The sequence below is a fragment of the Haliaeetus albicilla genome, chromosome 11 (genome assembly GCF_947461875.1).
Source record: "Haliaeetus albicilla chromosome 11, bHalAlb1.1, whole genome shotgun sequence".
Lineage (NCBI taxonomy): Eukaryota > Metazoa > Chordata > Aves > Accipitriformes > Accipitridae > Haliaeetus > Haliaeetus albicilla.
Window position 1 is genome coordinate 11,006,103 of NC_091493.1, and position 23,537 is coordinate 11,029,639.

The following is a 23,537-nucleotide window of genomic DNA, read 5'->3' on the forward strand; positions in this document are numbered from 1 at the left end:
TGTGACAAAGCTGAATATCACACACTAATTCATTTGAATAGGAGCCAAGCTAATATTCCTTATTGGGGTAAAATGCCTACTAAAATGTTTTTATGGAATTAAGATGGCAGATTCATCAAGGAAATTTGGGAACACCCATTTTGGGTGCATTGAAAATGCATTGTTCAGATGAACAAGCTCTTTATACAGAAATGTGGTGTAATACTGGATACTCTTTTAATCTTTTGGTAATCCAGACATTACCATATGGACAAACTGCACGGGTTGATTTGAGGAGGCCTCACTGGATAAACGAATACCCTGCTTTAGTTAATTTGCTGAGCTTTTATGTTAGTGTATCAGGAAAAAAAAAATGCTTTCCAGCACATAGTTTATTTGCAGTGACATATAAAATAAGACTGATAACAATCAACACAGATTTAAGGCAGCTTGTTTGACAAGCAGCTCTTGATGGTTTGGACAGTTATCTGGAGGGCTTTCTTTCAGTACTTCATTGCTTGTAGCCAATGCAGGGCCTTTCCAATGTGGAACCACCTTTGCACGTACATATCAGAGAATGCACACAGTTTCCTCTAGTGTTCTGCTTTCAGTGATGTACTTGCATTAATTTTGCTTAATGCCGTAATGGGTTATTTAGTTTTGTTATCAACCTCTGCTTTCTCAATCTTCTGTCCTGTGAGGAACTGCCATATTCCTCCTCTGTAGTTCTCATTCCCCAGGGCATATACAAAGGCATCCACTGTTGGCACAGTCTTGGCAATAACAGCAGGAATCTGTTGTGAGACACAATATTTATTAATAGCAAAATGCACTGAGAAGCCAATGGACTGATTTCAGCCTAGGCTCAGTTTCCCTTTACCAAAAAAGTGCCTGTCTCCAATGACAGGAGCTTGCTACCCCTGGAGAGATGAGTGGTAAAAACAATTTGGTCAGTTGGAGGCCCTTGCTCAGGCAATTATAGTCTCCAGAAGAAAGAATTTAGATCAGCATTGTCTGAAACTGGGATATTTCAATTGTCAGTGAATACAAACTCTTAGGAGGAGTGAAGGGTATGCCGTGGACACCTTCCGATAGCTAAGTGGTCTGATATTGCTAACACGTTTTACGTGGGATACTGAATACCTAAGTACAGTAATGCATTTGGTGAGCTGAAACTGGGCTGATTCTTGGGGACTGAATGAAAGCTGAAAGGTTTCATGTCATATTACTGGGTCCCAGAGGCAGTCTTGGAGCGAAGACTCATAGAAAAAAAGGAAAAAAAAGAGGCAGCATAACCCTAAGAGTGATCAGTTGCAGCTTCCCTGAGGAGAGAGAAGTATTAGAAAAATGAATGAGATAAACAGTCTCTTCAAAATTGAAAATTTTGAGCTGGTACTTGACTCTGGGAAGGACACAAAAAACTCTTACAAACCATGAAGGAGTGCAGGCTACAGACCCCTAACTGACTGCTGAAGAAAGCCCCCCCCAGCTTCCTAAATTGTTGCTGGATCAAAGCAGTAATATAATACCTCTTATATCACCATGCTCAGCTGTTTTGCCTCAAAAGTGGTAGCTGAACAGAATGCTTTGAGGAAACAATCTACTTGTTACATAAGTTACAACATTTACTCACAATTGGTTTTACTTGTTATAACATATATAACATATATAGCAAGTAAAACGAATTGTGAGTAAATTGGCATTGTTCCATAGGAACAGAGAGAAGACAGTAAGGAGAATGTCATTGTTTGAATTCCCTCAGGTGGCATAGACGTACCATGCGGTATTTTGGTGAAATGAACATCACATTTTCAACTGCTGCATAGAAGCATAAAAGGCAATAGGGACCCCAGCAAATAACCAGCGTCTTCAATGGTAAACCGGTATTAAACTGAAAAACAAGAGCAATAAATTCCTTTGTGTTTCACAACCGCACACTGCAACAAAGAGGATTGGACAGATCCTGCGAGACCATGGTTTGTGTTCAGCAGCAGGAGAGGATCGGCCAGCAGTATACACCATATCATTGCTGCTTTGCTGTTGATGTCAGAGGTGTGCAAGCACAGCTCCCTCTGCATCGAGGACTGCCTGCGCAGCAAGCCCCAAAGCCCTGTTCCCGGGGGCCGGGGGGGGAGTGGCAGTTGCTCCTGGGCAGAGGTCAAAAAGCACCTTATGGTAGGTCAGTTAAATCAGTGTGTGTGCTAGACACAGAAGCCGTGGCCAGTAATTGCTGCTGAGGGGGGAGGGCAATGTGTAAATTTAAAAACAGATAAAAAAGGAATGACAATTTGCTGACTTCTTAGAGGGTCTTGCAGATAAATAAGCTGTGTTAAGCCACTACTATGGCAGTGCGACAGACGGATGCAGTGGCATCTGTGTTGCAGTGGCAGGATTCCTCTGTCCTTCATGCTAGGGCCTTATCCACAGTGTTCACGGCGAGCTGTTCCCAAATATGTTATAAATACTAATGAATAGGGAAGTGATAATTTAATCCTTAAATTTTCTGCATCGTAACTAGTCTGCACAGCTACAGAAAATCGTAAGGAAAAAATCACACGCTGTTGCATAAACTCACTGAAAAAAAGGTCATAGACTTATAATAACAAACACTGAGATTTGTTCAAGAAATATGTAAAGGGCACATGTATTTATTCCAGGCAGCTACAAACCAGTCTGCCTGACTGTCTCTTTGCTGGTATAACATCCCCCTTGGGAACTGACCGTCTTCACTGAGTGCAGGGGTTGGGCTGTGCCCGCCAGCCATGCATAGTGCCCCAGATTGTATAGCCTGCACCCAAGGAAACAACTCATATAATCACCACATTACATTCCCATAAACCTGCCACACCAGAGCAATTCCTTTGTTTCCAGCTCATAAAGCTTTCTGAATTTCCTCAGCCAAGTGTAAACACGACATGTACAGAAAGGCCCTTCTCCCCCCACGGGGTGCCTGCGTGTTTCCTCGCAGTGCTGCAGCTCTGGCTGACTTCCTCAGCGATAAGCTAAGAGCCTGTAGCAAAGCAAGAAATAATGATACTTCCTGAGCAAGTTTCTCTGCATAAATATTGATATGCTATTAGCAAATATTCTGCATGCTGCGTGTTTGCTTTGTGACTAGAGTTGGACCAGTGTTGGTGGAGGGGAATCCTCAGGGTCACTAGTTTGACCTGCGCTTTGACAGGGAACTGTCTACAGCACTAGGTCAGGGCAGATGCGGATGGTCAAATCTTGAAATCTCTAAGGGTGGGGTTTCCACAAACTTTCTGGGTGGCCCCATCCTGTGTTGCACTACCCTCTTACTCAAGTAACACTGGGGAGTTAGCACAGAAGGAGCTGAGCCAAAGACTTTGTGAAAGAAATTGGCTTTTTGAGAACTTTGTCTCTATTGGATGCAGCCCTATTTTGGCAAGGCGGTTGCAGGGGCTGAGGAAGCTTTCTTACCTTATAGTGCCCACTTTTCTTGAACTTCTGGTGTATGGACTGATAGGCCGTCAGCATGATGAAGCCCGGGATCATGAAATTGAAAATGGACAGAGCAAAAAGGAACGTGATATAGTTTCTGGGAAGGGTGAGGAGGGAAAAAAAAGAGGTTGTTAATTCCTCTCTAGGGCATCTCTGTAAACTTGCTGTAAACATTCATTAACTTGTATTTTTAAAATTGCCAAAACCAGTTTTGTCAGCATGCTTTAGGTGCAGCATTTGCTGAAGGCCGGTTGAGTTGTGCCATGTTGTTGTTGTGCGTGGGATGGATAGTATTGTAGAAAATCACAACAGGTGTTTGGTTTCTAAACCCAAGCATCCCTACTCAGACATCTGTGCTGGACTGCATGAAAACAAAGCCATTCTGAAAGAGTTTCAAGTCCGAAATCCAGAAAAGATGCAACTTATAGATGAGCAGGGCAGTAGCAGAAGCCTAAGCACCAGCCTCTCCCACGGAGGAAGCTGCCTTTAACTGTTCCCGCATGCCGCCATGCAAGTCAAGGCAGCCTCGGGTCGTGCCTGCCTCGCCCCAGCCGCTGGGGAGGGAGATCTGCCCCAGCAACAGTGGTGGGGGGCAGCTGGGGGGTTTGGTGTGCTGCCGAGGCCACCCCAGGGGACGGCAGCTCCAGCCCCCCTCCCGTGGGAGCTGGCCCTGGCCCTCACCTGTCCCCTTTGCTGTAGTCCAGGGTGCAGCAGGTTCGGAGGGGTTCATAGTCGTATTCCCCCCACCCCAGCAAGGGCATCACGGACCAAAAGGCAGCAAACAGCCACGCAAACACCATCATGGAGACGGCCGTGCTCCACTGCATCTTGCTCCCTGCGGGAAGAGAAAAGGGGGTCTCCGTGCCCATAACAAAACCACTGGGAAAAGCTGTCTGGCTCTGCGGGGCCAGAGCCAAGCACCCCGGCCCCTGGGCCTCGGGCAGAAAAAAGCAGTTGTCTGTGTTTTGTAGCTTGAAGCTGACTTGAGTCTGGAGGAATCAACCTTGCATAAAATATGGAAGGAAGCTTTTAGCCTTCAGGAAACAGCAAATTGTTTTTGTAAGCAAAAACCTTTTGTGTGCTTTACTTAGACAAAAGTTGTATTGCTGCTCAGCTTTGCACCACACTGGAGATACAGCTGCTGTTACAAGCATTATATTCTTGTGTTTTGGGAACATGTTTGAATACTCAGATGTGGCAGCAAGTAGAAGGAACAGGGCAATGCAATAAATACCGTTTGAAGAATTAGAGCTCTGCTGCAGGGTGTGGGTCAGATCAGAAGTGTGACTCTGCACACACTCCCCAGCCCCTGCCTACTTGCTGCCCTGCAAGGAGTGCAGGGCACGCGTGGATATTAAATGTCCCCTGTTCTAGAATTGCTGCTCATCAATATATGTGTGAATTTATATACACAACCTAACAACAGATCTTGTTCTAAAAATACTGCCGGTCAAATTATTTTGACCTTAGGATCATTGCTTACCCTGGAACAGGAAATATGAAGCTCAGCATTAGTAATTTTTTTCTCATTTTAGAATAAAAATTATCACTTGTGCCTATCTCATCCAGTTCCAGAAAGTACCACAGAAATAGGTCAATGAATGAAATGAAAGATTGGAAACTTCAGAAGACACAGGAAGTATTTCTTCATGGAGAAGGCAGGCAGGCTTCCCCACTGCTGCAGGACATTGTGTTAGCCTTGCTGCTTGTGGGTAAAAAGGCCTCGATAATTTTGTTATTGAGGCTAATGTCCATAATCATACCCATGCTGAATAGCCCGTGACACCAGCTGCACCAGCAAGGAGCATGGTGACTTTTCCCACTGCTCCTTTCTAATCAAATCTCCCATTAGGGAGAAATAATGACGTAATTTTCACTGAGGTTGGGAAGCAGTCTTTTCGTCTGCCCTTAACAGCAGCATCATGACAGCAGGCCAGGAAGATTCAGGCCAGTTCTGACCTTTTTCAGAAAGGTGACGGATTGGAGGTGAGGTGCATGAGGTGCATGAGGTGAGGCCCTGCCATGGGATCAGACATGGCTGACTCGTGGGTGGACAGCATGTGGGGTCTGCCCAGGCTGTAGATCCCCATAAGGCAGCAGCTCCGGGAATGACCGCAAGCTCTCCAGTAGCTATTTTGTGTGGTACTGTCCTTGTATATTGTAAAGAAGGTTAATAAAGTAGGTGTGTCAGTGAAATTGTCCTTTTACAGGAATGCTGATTCTACCTTTGTCCTTTTTCTTATCTTCCAGAGGTTCTTCAGGAAAAAGAATTAGAGTTTGAATTGCATTAAAAATCAACTTGGAAAACTTGTTTGCTGCAGGTGTTCAAAAATTAGTTATGGGAAAAGACAGGTGTACACATTGCAATTTAAATACCAAGGCAAAAGTAAAGAAAATCCTTTTTATTCAATACTCTGTGTTTTTATATGGTAGTTGCCAGAAAATCTATTGATTTTTTAGTCATTTAAAACATTATTTTTTAAGAATTACTAATGAAGATTGATTAATAATGACTAATATCTGTCTTTTGTGTGATTCCTACATAGAAGATATACTTTGTCTGCAGAGGCTCAAATATTGCTTTGTTGGACTGACATAATATGACTCTAGAATGACATAGATGAAAATAAAGGAATAGTTTCTGATTTAGAGGACTAGAAATACGAGTCAAACTTTTTAGTAACTTGTAATTATTCTTAATCTTCAAGTCCAAAGAAGCAATGTAGCCTAAGTTGTATCTTTCAGAACTGTGTCCTATTTAGGTATATGCTCAAACGAGCATGTTAGAGTTGTTAGTCATCCAAGGTTTCCATTTCCATTTGTGTTTTACATAGCAGTTCTTGTAGCTTGGCTTTACACAACTGTAACTTGAAATTCAATCAGGAGAAAGCTTATTACATAAGCTGTCGGGTTTGTTTTGTGTTTTACGTATTCTAGCAGCGTTTTGAAGGCATTATCAGAAGCAGCTGCACTGAAACCTGGATCTGAATCATGTTTCTTTTAAACCAAGCTCATGCCAAAAGTAGCTTTATTGCTTTGGGAATACAATTTTGTAAGTGGTAAGCGCTCCTGATTGATAGTCTGAAAAAGCCAAACTAAATCTTGGGGGTTTTTTGCTTCTCAGCAATTCCTATAAAATAGTTAATACCAATTATTTTTTGTGGTACCTTGTGGCAGAAACTTTGCTCTCTTTCCGCCCCATCCTTTCACTTCATGGACTACTGCAATATTGTGAAGGTCTGAGAACACGATGGGCCCTGACTGAGACACTCTAGTGCCGCTGGGTCCTAGGCACACACTGGCACCTCATGGATCTTTGCACGTAAGGAAAAGATCCTTGCGTTGACAAAATTTGCCCTCAGCCGCTGGGATAGTGTTGGTGGCATGCTGAAGGCAACCTGTGGGTGCCTGCACTGGCGGAGAGCGGCTGATCCAGCTGCCTGCAGGCTTGTGGCGGGGGGCTGCTGGAAATCTCACCTTCCTTGCTGTCGCCTTGCACAGAAAAGCGGGAGAAGCTCTTGCTCCACTGGCTCCCACCACCTCTGGGGTCTTTCACGGTGGCCAGTCTCTTGGTGCCACATCTTTCCTCTGGCCCCATGTACTACCAGCTGGGATGCATGCAGGCGACAAGAAAGTTGTGAGGCCTCCTGCTGGAATGGCTTTCAAGTATTTTCTATCAAGAGTAGCTTTAATGAAGATTTCTACGTTTAGTTTTTTAACAGGAGAAGTGGAGCCCATAGGACGCTCTAGGGGAAAACTGCCTGTGCTTTTGGCTGTCAGTGCCCTGCCTCAGTTCTCCCCCCGCTGCGGCTGGGGAGGCCCACACACCTGGCAGGGCTGTGGGGAGCACAGTGAGACGACACTTCTCAATTTCCATTAGCTTTCTTTTTTTCCCTTTATTTTCCAAATTTTTTTGCTTTGTTTGTGCCTATTCTATGAAAAACTGTAAGACAAACCTTTATTTTAGTTACTCTTCCATGGGTGTTCCAGAACACCATTTTCTTATTGGATGCAGAATAAAAGGACCATGCAATAATGGAGTCTGGCACCGGGCATGTCTCGACAGCCTGTGTTTGGAAAGCTCATCTCTGGGGCTGAGTTCCTGTGTTCTCTCTCCTCACACTTAAGGAGTCCTATTTTGGACACTAGAAAAGGAGAGAATCAGAACTAACAGAATTAAATTTTTCCTTCTCGATTTGGCCTTTTGCAAAATGAGATTAATGGTGAAATAGTCCTGGTGAAATCAGCTGCCTGTTGACCCTCCAGAAAACATTTAATGACACATCAGAAGTAGCTATGACTATAAAATTAAACAAACTTGATATTATTTCAGTTTGACCCAGAAAAAATACTTTCAGTACAAGAACAGTGAAAGAATCGTGCTCCCTTCACATAGCAAAAATGTCCTCTTCTGAGAGGCCTGACAGCAAGAGAGCAAGCCAAGAGCAGTTCAGTTGTTTTTGTGCAGAGCAGGCCATTGCTTCACCTTAAATGCCTTTTTTGGCCTGGCAAAATTTAATGTAATAGCTACGTAGGTCATAATTCAGTTAAATGTGTATGTATGGAGTTCAGCATATGCTTAAGGATGTAATTCCTGATTAGGGCCCAGTGCTGGCAATATGGTCCTATCAAGTCTAATCAGTCTTTTTCTCTGGCTTGAAAAGCAAGAGGGAAGCTTCTCTTTTCCATACAGTGAAATATTAATACAGGGAATTTTAAATGGCTTCTGTAACTGCTTTGGAACAGAAAGAGGTCACTCTTATAAACAAAACCTCCCCATCTTTTAAAGATTACTAAAATTGTGATGTCAAAATTTTAAATTTAGGAAGTGCTAGATAGAGCATGGTACTTTAATCCTTTTATTTATGCTGGCCACTTTTTAGTGACATAATCATAAGCTATTTCTCCATCTTTAGTCTGTGGGGACATTTATGAATTTAGATTTTTTTGAAGATTTATAAATTGGTCAAATATTTAGCTGATTTTCACAGAAAGAGCAAAAATATATCTCTGACACAGTGGTTACTTTTCAGCTAGATTTCAGGCTGTTGTTCAAAAGGAATTTCTCACACAAAAGGTTAACAGGATTTTCTAGGATGGAGGGAAAAACGTCCCTTTTCCTCATTCTTGCAAATGATAAAATTATAATAGCTGATATATTACAGAACAATATGGCTTGTACCAGGCTTCATAGCATGCATCACTGAAAATCAGCAAAGTTTGTCAAAGACAAAAATATCTGAATGTCTTATAAGGGAAAATATGTATCAGTCATAAGTAAAATAGGTCTTGGTACCTACATCATCTGCAGTATGAAAAGCACCAGTCACTGGTGCTCAGAAGTATTCGTTTTTTGTAGGAATAAGAAAGCTGCACTGCGTAATAGCTTCTTTTGTGCATATCATTAGAAAAAGCTCTTTAAAATAACCTAATAAAGGGATTTTTTTACTCCATTAATTTTTTGCTGTGGTTCTCCATGATCATAAAGCTGTCTTGGCGATTACCTCCTGCTTCAGTGAAAATGCAAGAGCTGTATAAACATTGGCATTTTGTCAGGGGAAAATGATGCAGGTACAAGACTAGATGAAGGAAGTGTGGCAGGGTGGCTGCAGTAAGTGTGACAGGAGGTAAGGAGTTGCTCCTAATTTGACAGCTGACAGCTGCAACTGGAGCAAATGGTAGTTGCTAATCTTTGAATACTGATATAACAACCTAGATTTCCTTGAATGTTAAGGATTAGATAAAACTCACTGCAATTCTGCTTCTTGAAATTGAATGCTGCTGTGATATCCTTGCTGATTTTGTTTGTCTTTTCTTTCGTAATATTGAGAAAAATACTGACATAAATCACTTCAGATTTTTCATTTCCCCCTAATTCTTAAATGTAAGTGTAAAATCTTCTAGGTTTTTTTCTTTCCTTTTAGAACTGTAACTGTATGTGGTGGTTCTGAAAGGAAAAAAAAACTGACCAGGATCCTTCCCCTCTCCACAAACTGCTGATGGCAGCGTGCTACCCTCTCACCAAAATGAACCGTGCATTAGATCGAGATGCCTTCAGCAAAGACATCTCTGTGGCAGGTGGCTGCCTGCTTTCTGGTTGCTGACCCCCTGGGCTGTCCACAAGCTGCCCTCTGCCTTCCTGATCCCAACTCCAATGAGACCTCCCAGGCTGCTGCTTCCTTCCTCCCTTGCTATGTCAAGAACATAATCCAGGACGTTTTCCTCATTCGAATGGCCAGACAGGGAGAACTGACAATATAAAATGTCATCTTCTGCCCTGAATGCTTGGCTATCGATAGACAGCTTCCTCAGAGTTTGCCCTTTCCTCCATCACTGTCAGGCACTAACATAAAACTGCTTCTGTTTTCTCCTTTTCCTCCTAACGATCAAATTTTGAGTATTCCCATTTTGCTAGCGATTGACATTCAAACCTTTGAGACTCCCTTGCCTTTTCTCCTCTTACTGCATACTTCTAGACTACAGATTTCTACAGTTCTCTCCTCCTTGCTATGAAAGTAGCATCTCATAGGCCCCAAAGCCACATTTAGGGGATGAAAAGAGAGTTGCCCAGCATGGTTGCCTGGGAGGAAGAAAGAAAGAGAGGGGAGAGTAAAATGTCTTGAAACTCTAGCTTCTCTGTCATGTGTGGTGGTCATACTATTTTCTTCCATATGCCAATCAATATCAGCCTGTTTTCTGATGAGTTACATGTCTAGATATCAATACACTTTAAAGGCTAGCACTTTGTCACTGGGGGTTGTATTGACTTCCACATTTAAAAACTCAGTTAATTTTCAGGATGTTGGTGAACATATTTGTGTTATTAGCATCCAGAATGGCTGAAAAGTCCCCTTTTTTCTCATCATCATAGTAATCTCTCACATTCTCATCAGCTCTTTCTTCCTCAGAAATATAGATAGTGGATTATCAAGTGCCAAGCTGAGGAATGCCACAACACAGGTTTTCTCAGGAAACTGTTAGGACATAACAAAAACACTGGGGATGATGTAACTGAGTTTGGAAGGAGTACCACCTCCCAGGGAATGAAGATAAAAGGTTGATAGCTTTGTTTTTTAGGCAAAGGTATTTGGTACCTTCTGTACAGGCATGCGACTCGCACCAGTGTCAACAGGAGTTTAATGTATGGATTGAGAACACAGTATAGCTTGTAGGCTTGGTATATCAGATCTATGAAATATGACTTAATCTTCCTCACAATCAGCATGTGAAAGATGAAACTAGAAGGGGCTGGTTTTACTGGAACAGCCGCAGAGCGTGAGCTTTTAAAACCTTCTGGGTTTTTGTTTTTGTTTTGTTGTTCCAAATGTTCAGTAATAGCAGCAATGTTTGGCCATCACTAAGTAATAATTTGAGCAAAGTAAAGAAGCTTGTGCCCTTAGGGTCTCTGTGCCCGTGCTCTTAATGTAGTATGCTTTTGACTGGAGGAGCGCATGACACAAAAGCATTAAAGTCAATGTTGCAGAGAGTAAAATGTCTTTCCAAAGACATGCTTATTTTCAGGCTCTCTCTCTTGTAAAATACAGGTGCTACTCTTCTAGCTCCAAACACATTTTAGTGTCCAAAGGGTGTTAGTATGCATTTCGCTAACAGCCTGCATTAGTTGGGGCCTTTGTCTGGACATGAAAAATAACCATTTCCTTGCCTGAGCTGAATTCTTGACGAAGTTGCAGAACAAAAAGTTGGCAACCTTGCTGCCCTCAATGGGATCACCAGATTGAACAGGTTCACTATGTGCTCTGGGTGTGTTTTACCACTTCCTGCTTTAATCAGAAGGTGGCTGTGCCCGAATGGCTGTGTGGGTGCTAACGGCAGAGGGGATTGAAGCACTGCAGCTCAGCAGTTTCTTCCCCAGCCAAATTTTACATTTTCATTTAGAAAATATTTTGTGAAGTGGTCTGAGCAACCTGTGCTTTAGCAAAAGAAAAGGAGGACTGCATTTGCCTATCAACATTGCTAAAGGGACACAATTTTTTGGGGAACAGTGTGGTCATGTGAGGTGCTCTAGACTCCTTACTCCTCTGGAAAGAGCCTGGCTTTAGCAGGAAACATGAAAGCTGCAGATCTTCATGGGAGGACCTCATCCATTTCTCCCAGGTGGCTCCCACATGACTGCCAAAATGGCCAAATAGTACGGATTAGGGCATTCCTGGCATTACAGAGTACTAGGATGTCCTTTCAGAATAAGTTTATATTTCATATCGTGTCTCTTTCCCTTTTCCTAATGAGGGCCATGAGATTGTACACCCTGTGTTTGTCACTCGGTCCTCTCCTAATAACTGTTGAAAACATTGGCTACTTAGAAGGAAACTGGAGAGGGAAGTGGGGACTGACAGGTACTAAGTTGCTGCATTTACTGTGAAAGTTGGTGTCTGGGGAGAGGTAAGGCCCCGTGAAAGAACCCATAGACCAGGCAGCACAAGCCTATCTTATTAGACAAAAGACAACGTCATCCCTATGCACCATATTTACAAGAAAGCAGGTTTTGCCAGTTCCAGTGCTCACAAGGCTGCTAGTTTGTTTTACAGCAGATGATAATGCCCCTTGCTGTGCTTCCTGACTTCTGTTCTAAGAGAATACAGTTATCCCCCTGTTCTCCCTATCCGCAGTGGTGGCTGGAGCACAGCTGGAGTCCCAGCACAAACCCTAGCAGTCTCTGCAAACACCAAATCCACCTCAGCACCCTAATTCAGCAGAAATTTCCACTCATGATACATGAATGCGTAAATCCAGTACTGCCAAAGTTTGGGAGGAATTTCTATGATAAAAGACAGAGTATATCTATCTCTACAAATCCATATATTTGACAATCCTGTCAATCTCTGTTTCTCACCTAAATAAAAAATATGCTTTCATAAGTCCACCAGAAAAGGCAAATTTTCTGGGTTGATTTCCCTGTCTAATATTAGATTTCCATTAAATCCAGATAAGGTGTCAGAGCTAGTTAAAAACTAAATTGCAAGAAAAAACCCAAAAAATGGCCTTCACTAAGAGAAGAAAAATAACATATTCCTCCTCTTATCAGTACTTAAAAATAGCTCTGCTACTTTTATTGAAACTTGCAGATAATTTGTTCCTTGCTTGGGAACAAATGTACTGAGTTCCAGTCTTCATAAGGGGGCCTGGAACGTAGCACAAACCCCACAAATGGCTCTTGCACCCCAAAGTGCCTGTGTGTTGCACAACGGGGCTGCTGAGCTCTGTCTGCTTCATTGCACCTCTGCAGAAGTGCTTTACATGGGCTCTGTTCCAGCTGCTGTCTCTGCAGAGGCAGCTCTCTAGCTACACCAAATTTATCTGTAATTAGCAAACTCTGCATGGGTATGAAGATCTGTTTGGTACACAGCAGGGTGTTGGATAGAAGCCCAAGGTACATAGATTTTTTTTCAATATGAGGAGTTGGATTTTGTTTGGGACACTGAAGATTACTTATGGACAAAGTGAAAGCATGGCAAGAGGGTCACAACTTGGATGTGATCTGGAAGAGGAAAGATCTCCTGAAGGTCATTGGTTAGTGCCCCTTGTATGGGAAGAGATCCTTTGGGTCCTTTGGAGAGATTGTTTGTATTTACTTTCTCTCTAGTGTGTAAGATAAATAAACTTACACATAAGATAAGCAGATAATAAATATGTGCTTGCTTTGATTCTCTGAAATCTAAGCAAGTTGCCTTATAGCAGGATCTGGGTAAGGTTGCTAGGTAAATTATAGCCCTTACTTGTACAGTAGTGATGATAACGGTCCCAGGCGACTGCAGCGCTGGAGCTAATGCTGGCTAGTGCTGTCAAGAAGCCCTGGAATCCATGAATTTGACAGCCGTCAGAGCCGTAGGGCCAGTATCTGTCAACAAACACAGAATATATTAAGAAAATGATAGAAAAAGGTGAAGACATGTTTGGAAATTGCATTAATGGAGAGGGTAAAATGATAGCCTGTGCCCATGCTTTCTAAGTCTGAGAAACATTGTGAAAGATGTTGCTGTGGTTACCTTTAGGTATTTGCCAGCATTTATCTTGCTGCAGTGTCTGATACAGTACAACAGCTATTTTTACTCTTAATATGGAGAAGAAAATATAACTCTGCATTTATGTATTGGAAAGTTGTTTTTTAATTTGAAATCTACATTTCATCCAATTATCCATATCTTCAAAATTTGCACCCACTGGGAGCAGCCAATTTGTCAACATGTGAAAGTAGCAAATGAGTAATAACCTTCTGGAAAGTCAGTGTTCACCATGCAACACAATACAAAAGCTCACAACACATAAAAATACTCCTGATAGCAAGACCAAGGCCTTCAAATGTCTTTGCAGACATAGAATGAAAAGAACCATGAGATGTCTCATGTGGCAGACATCTGCTGACATGTGCCTTCAATATCCTGGTCACCCATGGCAAGGAGCCACAGCTTTTTTTCTTTCTGTGTTCATCTAACCTGACTCTTATGCTCATAAAGCTGGCTGTGAGGTGGAAGTCTTCAGCAATCTCCTTTCTCATGTATTTACAGAACACCAGTATAATTCATTAGGAGACTACCCCTGGAAGTCCCTTTGAACAGGAGATAGCTGACTGCTTGGGAGGCTGGGAAACTTCTGCTCCCGTTTAAAAGAAAAGGTCCTGCAATTGTTAAAACCAAGCTCATTTTGATGTATTGACCTTAGCTTCTCAGCTCCAGTTCAGTAAAGTCATCTTTACTGACTTCAGTAAGACATAAGTGTCTGAAACAAGAGTCACCTATACAGGAGGTAAAATAGTGTTGAATAAGGCCTCACTGGAGCTATTGACTTGTTAATTTGTGAAAATGTTTTTATATCCATTAAGAGAGAATAAAATGGTCACATTCTGGCTTGAAATGTATTTCTGTTCTCTATTAAAGGTATTTCCAGGGTTTAAAAATATGCTACTTAGATGGAATTGTTCATCATCTATTTTATAGGGTGGTGGGTTTTTTCAGTATGGTTTGCTTGTGATTTGTTTGTTGCAATTATTCACTGAAATGCTTGATATTGTTTCTGTCCTCTGATTAAATGATTGATGTGTGTGAAAATGTGGAAAATCAAATGTGTCATAACTGATGTGACCTCCCTGCTAACAGATCTGCATTTTCATTCTCCAGAAGCTTCTCAAGCAAGTGCTTTAATAGAAAGGTTCATAAAAAACCAGAAAGAGTTGCAGATAAATTTGGGGTCAATCTAGAGGTTTAGTCAAATGAAGATGTACTACTATTTTGATATTCAAGTAGCTTCTACTATAGCCACTGGTAAAGCTGTCTGGTTAAACGTCTTCTATAATCAGTCTTATAATCTGTCAGTGATTATATGCAGTAAAGTGTTTTTTTTTACTTGCCTGGTAGAACTATATAGTTTCATTTTGCTGTTTCAGATTGAGAAAATGAGAAGGTTGGTTAGGTGGTATGCTAGAAAGAGAGTAATTTAATTAATTTGACGTCTTACAACTTAAGCTGTTAATTTTCACACTGTTCTTCTGAGCATCCTTTAGGAAAAAGAAGATATACCTTAGGAAACTGGAAAAGGCAGCGATGAATGCATTGATGCAGATCCCACAATCAGCCAGTGCAATGCTGAGAACCAGCAGATTGCTGGGTGTTCGGAGTTCTTTGATTTTTCGGAAGGAAATAATTGTCAAGCCATTCAGACAGAAGCCAAGCAGGGCTGAAATACAGAATTGTTTGGCGTGATTCAACCGGAAATGGAAAATATGTACAACGATACTGCTGTTTTCTTTATTGAGAGAACAATTATTACTGTGGAAACTTATGCACAGGGAATATATCTGTAGCGGTCACAGCCTGCACGCAAGTTACAAAGACTTTCAGGAGAGAAGTCATAGGTGACAGCTGAAGCTGCTGTCCACATCAGGGATATGGCCAGTCATGTGGAGCAGAAATGGTTTAATCTTATTTGTAATTCTGCCTTTTGTTTTAATAGAGAAACCTGATTTCCAGGCTCTATCCAGGGACACATGAGTCAGAGCGAGGGAGATGCAGAGGAGGCAGTTTCAGAGGGGCTGACAGCCAGCACGTGCTTCTGGTGCACACATCTCCAGGCCTGTCTTTGGTAGAGAAATGGGTTGTGTTTAATAGCAATTGTAACATTCTTTTGTGTTTAAGCATAGAAATCCCTTAGCCGTTTTTCAGTCAGCCTGCCTCCCTTCGGGCTTCCATCTAAGGTTAACCTAGTCAGTGCTTGAATCACACCAGCTCAATCTTATTACTGCCCTTCGTCAATAGACTATACATGGAAAGGAATAATCTAATTATAAAAAGCAGTCACTGATAGATTTTAAAAAATAAGTTAATGTTGGTCCTCAGAGGAGGATCCAAGCAACCCCAGCTGTTCACCCGGAACAGAGCTGTACCAGCCTGAAACCTCTTCTTCACTGGTTTAAACTCAAGCTTTGTCCTTTAATGTCCTTTTCAAGATGACCTGAATTATTTTAGCTCTGATGAGGCTCTGACTCAACATCCCATCTCTAAGTCTCAATTAGATGAGAGGCAGTGTGTCTGTCTTTGTGTTCTTCTTGGAAAGAGAAATTATGTAGTGCAGAAAAAAATCCATATCCCCTAATTCTGTAAAGTAGTATAGTTACTTATGCTCATTGTCTTAATTCTGCAGTTACATAAGATGGATGATTTTGTCTAGTCAGAAATCCTGCTCCTACCTTAATTGCATTAATGGCTGATGGGATAACCATAGTAACAGCTGATGTGCGTCTTTCATTACACAACATATAACATAATATTTCCAGGAGAAATACTTGGAGCTCTGCTGTTCTTATTTCCTCCCTGCCAGTTTACCTCCCACCCACAGGGTAAAACTGCTGCCAACTCTCCCAAATGCAGTGAAGCTTTTAGGAGAGGTATGTTGTGACCATATTTAGAGTAGAGCTGAAGAGTTATTACTGTATCAGCTTTCTGTTATCTTTCCCCCATTTTTGGAACCTCCAGGCTTCATCCCACTCTTCTTTCTTGAAGGCCATCATGAGTGTACAAATAGAGAGTTTACTAAATTAAAAAAAGGATAGCTCTGAGTTTTCATTTTTAGAACAGCAGATGTGTCCAGTTAATAAAGTGAATGCAAGGTTTTCCTCTTCCCCACAACTTTTTTGCAAACTGCACTTAGAAGCTGCAGGAAAAAAAGGAGGTCTTCATTGCCTTTCTCTCAGAGACTTTGAGAAAGTGAATTAATCTTTAATTATTTAGTTTGATCTTCTAAGTCAGATGACAAAGAGTTGTTTTGCCAATCCGCTGGGCACATGCTGCCTAAAACCCTATAGAAAATATTTGTGTTTAGTAAAACATAAGTGTGTTAGACCACGTGTAGCTTTAAGGGAAGGTTACCAGCAGGTACTTTGCTTGGACTTCAACAACTGCAGGTCCCTGGCAGGCTGCAGCCCCTGAGCACAGGTGGGTGTGCGGGCAGGTGAGGGCCGGCAGGGCCGTGGTACCACAACCAGCTGTTCCCCGGCTCTTGGCCTCTGCCAGCACCCAACGGTGTCCCTGTCCTCCTGCCACTTCTCACCACTCGGTAACGATGGGTAAAGTCACGCCAGGACCTGCAGATGGCTTAATGGCTGTTGGCCAGGCTTAGCCCTGAACTGTCTGTTTGGGCAGCAGCTCACCCATGGGCCAGAAGTAGAAGCTTCTTCTTCGCTCGCTCTCTTCCAAGGAAGAGTTTCTGACACAGCTCTTCCAGCTTTCCTTTGCAGGCAGATACGATGCTGCTTTCCAGCTGAGCTCGCCTGCAAGGAGAGGGCGGGCATCCTCCTTTCTCCCATGCTCTGCGTTCATGGGGTGAGATGATGAGCATTTATCCCATTCTGATGGTGCTTACAGCTTCTCCTCCTCTACTGTTGGGGCCCACGATCCCTGCACCCCCAGCTGAGCAGCACTATGCAGGGATGGAGTCCCAGGCCCTGACTGGGATGTAGCTCAGAAGAGACTCCAGCGACTGACACCAAAATAATCCTAGCTACAAGCCTGTCCTTCGCTAGCTGCCAGGTAGATACAAATTCACGGTTTTGTTGCAGTATCTCAACAAAGTGGCACACGCCTTAAGAAAAGCCCACATTGGCTAAATTAAATGAATACGGTCTCCTACCTCAAATTTTGCTTCTTAACACTGTGAAAGCTTTTAAATTTCATGCAACTATATTTCTGTTGGTTACTTTTTCCCAGCAGCCATTAACTGCAGCACTACCAATGCAATCTGGAGGTATGCTCACAGTTAACAGACTATTTTGGACCTATCATCTTTGATTACAGAACAGCCATCACAGCCCACAAAACAAGCAGCCCAATTTTATTGAGAGATTATCAGTCATTTCAACATCCTTCCCCTGAGGAAGATAAAATTGCCTTAAAAGTCAACAACAAAATCTTACATCCCAAATTCTTGATAAGAAAGCTAAGTAGCAAGTACTTCCTGCCATAGGGCAGCTATGTATACAGAGCAGATCTTCACTGCAAACAGCTTGCAGCTCACCCCGATTTACTCACCAGAAATACTGGTGATATAGCCACAGTAACCACCATAGCTCTGGGTCAGCATACCACAAATGCTGCTGTTTACTTCAATTTTCTTTCCCCCTCCCACCAGGAATAATAGGGGCAAAAATCTTACTGCTGCTGAGGTCCTGCGCCGAGCTTACCTTCTACCAGCAGGGCAGTGCCGATGGCAAACACCTCTAATTCAGTGAAGCCTTCAGGGAGAGGGTATGCAGTGACCATACTTGCGATAAAAATGCCAACAGATTTAACCTCTGCCCTCTGTTACAGCTGTAGGGCTGCCTTTTCTCTGGATCCCCCTTCTTCCACTAGCCCAAGGCTTCTTAAAGGAGCAGCTCACGTGCAGACACATGCTCATTATTATATAAAAGCTTTGGGATTTTTACTCCCACCACTACAATCCCCGCAAGAATGTTATTAACGATGGGACTAGCATCAACCCGCACTCCCCCTTTCCCTGCAAATCGTATTTCAGACACCAGCAAAATGAAAGCATTCATTGCAATTACAACAAGTTCTTTGTAGAGACAAGATTAAGAACCCTGTCCAGTTAATTCTGCAACACTGGAAAAGAATTAAAGGTTGTGGAATGAAGGAAACATGTAATATATAATTGGGGAGTGACCTGAAAAACAAAGGGGCACTCATTGAGTTGTTAATTAGGGGAAAAGTATGAACCAAGAATTTCTGCAGCATATAGGTCTTCCCATCACCCCTTTTTAGAAACTGGGCAGTGTATTTTTCTGGCAATGACTATTCTGTATATTACATATCTCCTCTTCATAACTGAGGCTTAACTGAGGTGCACGCTGGCACAGCCTGATTAAAAGCAAAACTTAAAAATTACTGATTTTGGGCCCCAGACGTACAAGGATGTATGTGAGTTGCGCAGTGGTGAGCGCTCACAGGAATTACCTTACTGTCCTTTTGGAGATGTTTGAGGACTGGGGTCTTGGTGTAGCGTGGCTCTGGAGTATGTGCAACATGCAGCATGTCCAGCCTCCAGATCCTTAACTGCAGGCTGACTTCCCACTACGAGCAAACCACATGATGGATCTGAGATGTGCATGAGCCCTTATCATTTCCCAGCAGGGTCAACCATTTTGTTTTCATTTCTTGTACTACTGATTGATTAACTAACTCCTTGGGAATTTGAATGCCTGGATCCTGAAGAATGGAAAAGAGCAGCTTTCAGAGTCCAGGTGAAACAAATGGTACTTTTTTAGCTAGACAGCTATTATTTATGGAATTTTCAATGCCTGTCCATTAGAAGTGAGCAACTTGGCCACAGTTCTCAATTTTTAACCTACATTTAGGGTAGCAATAGCTATGATAACTACGTGATAGGGTTGTTTTCTTTTAATGGTACTTTATTCCACCCTTTTTAGTACATTTATTTCCTTTTTCTTCACTTCTCATTCCTTACTACTTTTCCACAGACCTACTCATTGCCTTAACAACAAGGTGCCACTAGCATGACAGTTGCTGCTTTGACACATAACTTTCTTCATCCTCATAATCCTACTGCAAAATGGGAGCAAAAAGGGAGCTGAAGCACAAGAGATTTTTGCTTCCCGCAGCTTAGGCCCCACACTGTTCTGATCTGGCTCTTGGTGGATTGAGATGACAGGCAGAGTGAATTTGCTCCACGTGCATCCAGAGCTTGTTCATGGTTCTGACTACACAGTGGAGGTGCATTCACAGTCAGGGATCTTGGTTGAAGACAGTGGTGGATTTTTTTCAGTTTTCCTGAAATCTGTGCTTATAGCCTGTGATGCCCAGGAGAACTGATCGGAGCTTCAAGGCTGTTGTGAAACCATCTTGCTCTGTTTTGTGATCTCTGGCACTCAATTTACAGCTGGTTTTGATGTAGGTAATTGCCTTGATGGATATGCTCTTGGATTTTGAAGTAGGATTCAGGAGGGCATGATATTTGTTAGGCTATACAGATATTTGGTTTAAGCAGAGCAAAATTACATTGCACCCACATAAATCCATCGTTATGTTTGTCTTTCACTTACCTACATGTCTGGATGACAAAGAAGGTGACAGCCCTGCTTCCTAGCAGGGCAAATGACTGATCTAAGCCTGTGTTTTAATAGTGATCCATTGTGTGTTCTTGCAAAAATTAGTGCTAGATCTTGTAAATGTGCTCTAAATCTTTTTAGTGTGATAGTTTTCAAAAGAGATGGCTCATTGTAACGCTTGTCAACGTAAAGCTGCACAGCTCTTCTAGACTAGGGATAAAGGACACGGATATTGTGTGAACTGCCCTCATGAGGGCTGTCAGGTGCTTCTGGTTACCTGCCACTGTACTTTGCCCTCACTCCCAAGCAAACCTCCCAAATGTGTTACAATGCTGGTATTTTTTGTGGTGTGTATTAATGTCTGTGGTGCAGACTTTGTTCATTCCAAAACTATTTTTTCCATGAATGTAGGCTACTACCCCAACCCCTTTGGATTTAGCAGATCTTTTTTAGAATGAAAATTATGAACTTGTTAGCTGCTTTTCTTCAGGTATCTTAGAAATTTCTGTGTCTAAGCCTTATTTAGTTTATCAATGCTGAGTCTAATAACACAAGTCAGTCACAGGCAAGCTTTCCAGTGGTGGTTCAGTGTCTGACTCAAGTGCAATTGGTATCAATAGAAACTTTATGCATCAGGCTCTCAATATCTATTTTTTATGCCGTATATCCTGGTTTTGGCTGGGATAGAGTTAACTGTCTTCCTAGTAGCTGGTACAGTGCTATGTTTTGAGTTCAGTATTCGAAGAATGTTGATAACACTGATGTTTTCAGTTGTTGCTCAGTAGTGTTTATACTAAAGTCAAGGATTTTTCAGCTTCTCATGCCCAGCCAGCGAGAAGGCTGGAGGGGCACAAGAAGTTGGGAGGGGACACAGCCAGGGCAGCTGACCCAAACTGGCCAAAGGGATATTCCATACCATGTGACGTCATGCCCAGTATATAAACTGGGGGGGGGGGGGCGGGAATTGGCCTGGGGGCAGATCGCTGCTCAGGAACTAACTGGGCATTGGTCAGCAAGTGGTGAGCAATTGGATTGTGCATCACTTGTTTTGTATATTCCAATCCTTTTATTATTGTCATTTTATTATTGTTATTATTATCATTTTATTATTGTTATTATTATCATTAATATTTTCTTCCTTTCTGTTCTATTAAACTGTTCTTATCTCAACCCATGAGTTTTACTTTTTTTCCCCCGATAGTGTCCTCCATCCCACTGGGTGGGGGGGAAGTGAGTGAGCGGCTGCATGGTGCTTGGTTGCTGGCTGGGGTTAAACCACAACACTGTGTTAAGCTGACTTTCTAATAGTTCATTGGGATAGTATGGGATGATGTATGGTCCAATATGGCTGCTAAATTCAGTTAGTTATAAAGAGTTTTGTTCAAGAAAAGAGGAGGTGTAAATAGGGAATAAATTACTGAGTTTGATAGAATCTATTAATGATAGTTCTTTTTCCAGTTGTAAAACAAAGCTGCATTTGTTTCCTTTCCCTCCTTTTTATGTAAGACATAACTTTACATCATGTGTTCCTGTGAAGGCAGTGAAAACATGCAAAGGGTAACAGGTTTGCCAAAGACGTTTATGAACTCCTTAAATTATGAAGTTTTTAGTGATCCTTTTCTACTTTATGCACTCTTTTGATAGCTACTTGCTGTTTTCAAATTCAGGGGAAAAGGTCTTTCACTCAACCTCATGTTATCTTGCAACTTCATGTTTTGAATTCCCACTGATCTCCTCTCTGCATCAATAAAACATCCATTTCATTTTACCCTCTCACTTAAGAACACTTCACTGGTTACTAATCTGTTTGCAAGGAACATGCAGAAAAAAGATCTGATAGGTTGTTTCCAGATGTCCCCATGGATTTCATAAGACTGTATGGATTTGGTAGGAGCATATTAATCTTTGTAAAATATGCACTGGTACAAGCACAACAAAAAAAGGTGCAGTGCAAAGATAACAGTGCTCATGCACTCTGAATTTTCTCCAAGCAATCAATGCAGATTACTGACATACTTTTTTATATTCACAGCAAGAACTTTGCTAAATTGATTTATTATTATTCCTCTGCCTTCCTAATCCTTTCTTCTGATTCAGGTTTAGCCAAATCGTCTTTGACTTTTTATATTGAAAAGCACCTTTAAATGACAAACTGCAGCATTTCAGCAGAGGCGGGCTGGGAGTACAGCCACACAGGACTTCAGTTTGATATCACAGAAATGAGTGGTAATCTTGGTCCCCATGGGAAATGCTTCTCATCAAGGAAAGAAAACCAGAAAGCGTATTGTCTGGAGACCTTCTAGTTGCAGGTGTGTAAATTTGTTTTGATTTGGAAACAGTCATTGGGAATACACCCCAGACTGTAAATAGGCACCTGGCATTAGCCGCAGGAGGCATGATGCAGGGCACAAGCCCGCAGAGCAGCACGTGGATGGGCGTCAGCCTTTTGGACAAGCCTGCAGCTGTGTAATAACCGTTCTCCTCAACAGTCTGGCAGTCTGATTTTCTCTGCAGCTGCCGCCAGAGCTGTTTGGAGGAAGTAGTGGTGAAGGCCTGGGGATGGCCAAGGAGGCTTGGGGGAGGCAGAAGCCGGTGGCCATGCTTTTGGGGAGTGAGCGTGGCAGCCCTGGGTCTGGTAGGGAGGACCCGAGGGGCTCCAGAACGGGGTTTGTGCTCTCTGCGGACAGGATGGGCGCTGGGGGTAGCAGGTGCTGCCTGTGCAGAGGAAAGTAGAGGAAGAGGATCGCTTGCAAGTGCAGAGAGACAAGATCAGGGATAAGATCCAGGGAAAGCTCCTCGGCCATGCTGAGCCAAAGTGAAGGAGCTGTAAATTCAGTGGGAAGAAAGACAGCAGGAGGGGCATCTTCAGACTCAGAGCCAGAGCGGTGCTATGTGACAGTCCCTTCAAAAAAGGACACAGGTCCCTCACCTCCTCCCCAAATGTCATGTGTGTCATGGTTTAACCCCAGCCAGCAACTAAGCACTACGCAGCCACTCACTTACTCCCCCCCCACCTAGTGGGATGGGGGAGAAAATTGGGAAAAAGAAGTAAAACTCGTGGGTTGAGATAGGAACAGTTTAATAGAACAGAAGAAACTAATAATCATAATGATAACACTAACAAGATGACAGCAGTAATAATAAAAGGATTGGAATATACAAATGATGCGCAGTGCAATTGGTCACCACCTGCCGATCGATGCCCAGTTAGTCCCCAAGCGGCGATCCCCCCGCCCCCACTCCCCCCAGTTTATATACTGGGCATGACGTCACAAGGTATGGAATACCCTGTTGGCCAGTTTGGGTCAGGTGCCCTGGCTGTGTCCCCTCCCAGCTTCCTGTGCCCCTCCAGCTTTCTCCCTGGCTGGGCATGAGAAGCTGAAAAATCCTTGACTTTAGTCTAAACACTACTTAGCATCAACTGAAAACATCAGTGTGTTATCAATATTCTTCTCATACTGAACTCAAAACATAGCACTGTACCAGCTACTAGGAAGACAATTAGCTATCCCAGCTGAAACCAGGA

The 23,537-nt window shown here is 42.6% G+C and overlaps 1 protein-coding gene across 1 annotated transcript; it reads right to left on the bottom strand.

Moving 5' to 3' along the window:
• Nucleotides 1-353: 353 nt before the first annotated feature.
• RGR (retinal G protein coupled receptor) lies at nt 354-18,317 on the bottom strand. Its single transcript, XM_009929727.2, has 7 exons — nt 18,128-18,317; nt 14,973-15,129; nt 13,176-13,297; nt 4,123-4,276; nt 3,421-3,538; nt 1,757-1,870; nt 354-773 (listed from the first exon to the last, which is right to left on the bottom strand). The coding sequence occupies exons 1-7, from the start codon at nt 18,204-18,206 to the stop codon at nt 630-632; spliced, it is 888 nt and encodes a 295-aa protein (XP_009928029.1). The 5' UTR covers nt 18,207-18,317; the 3' UTR covers nt 354-629.
• Nucleotides 18,318-23,537: the final 5,220 nt, after the last annotated feature.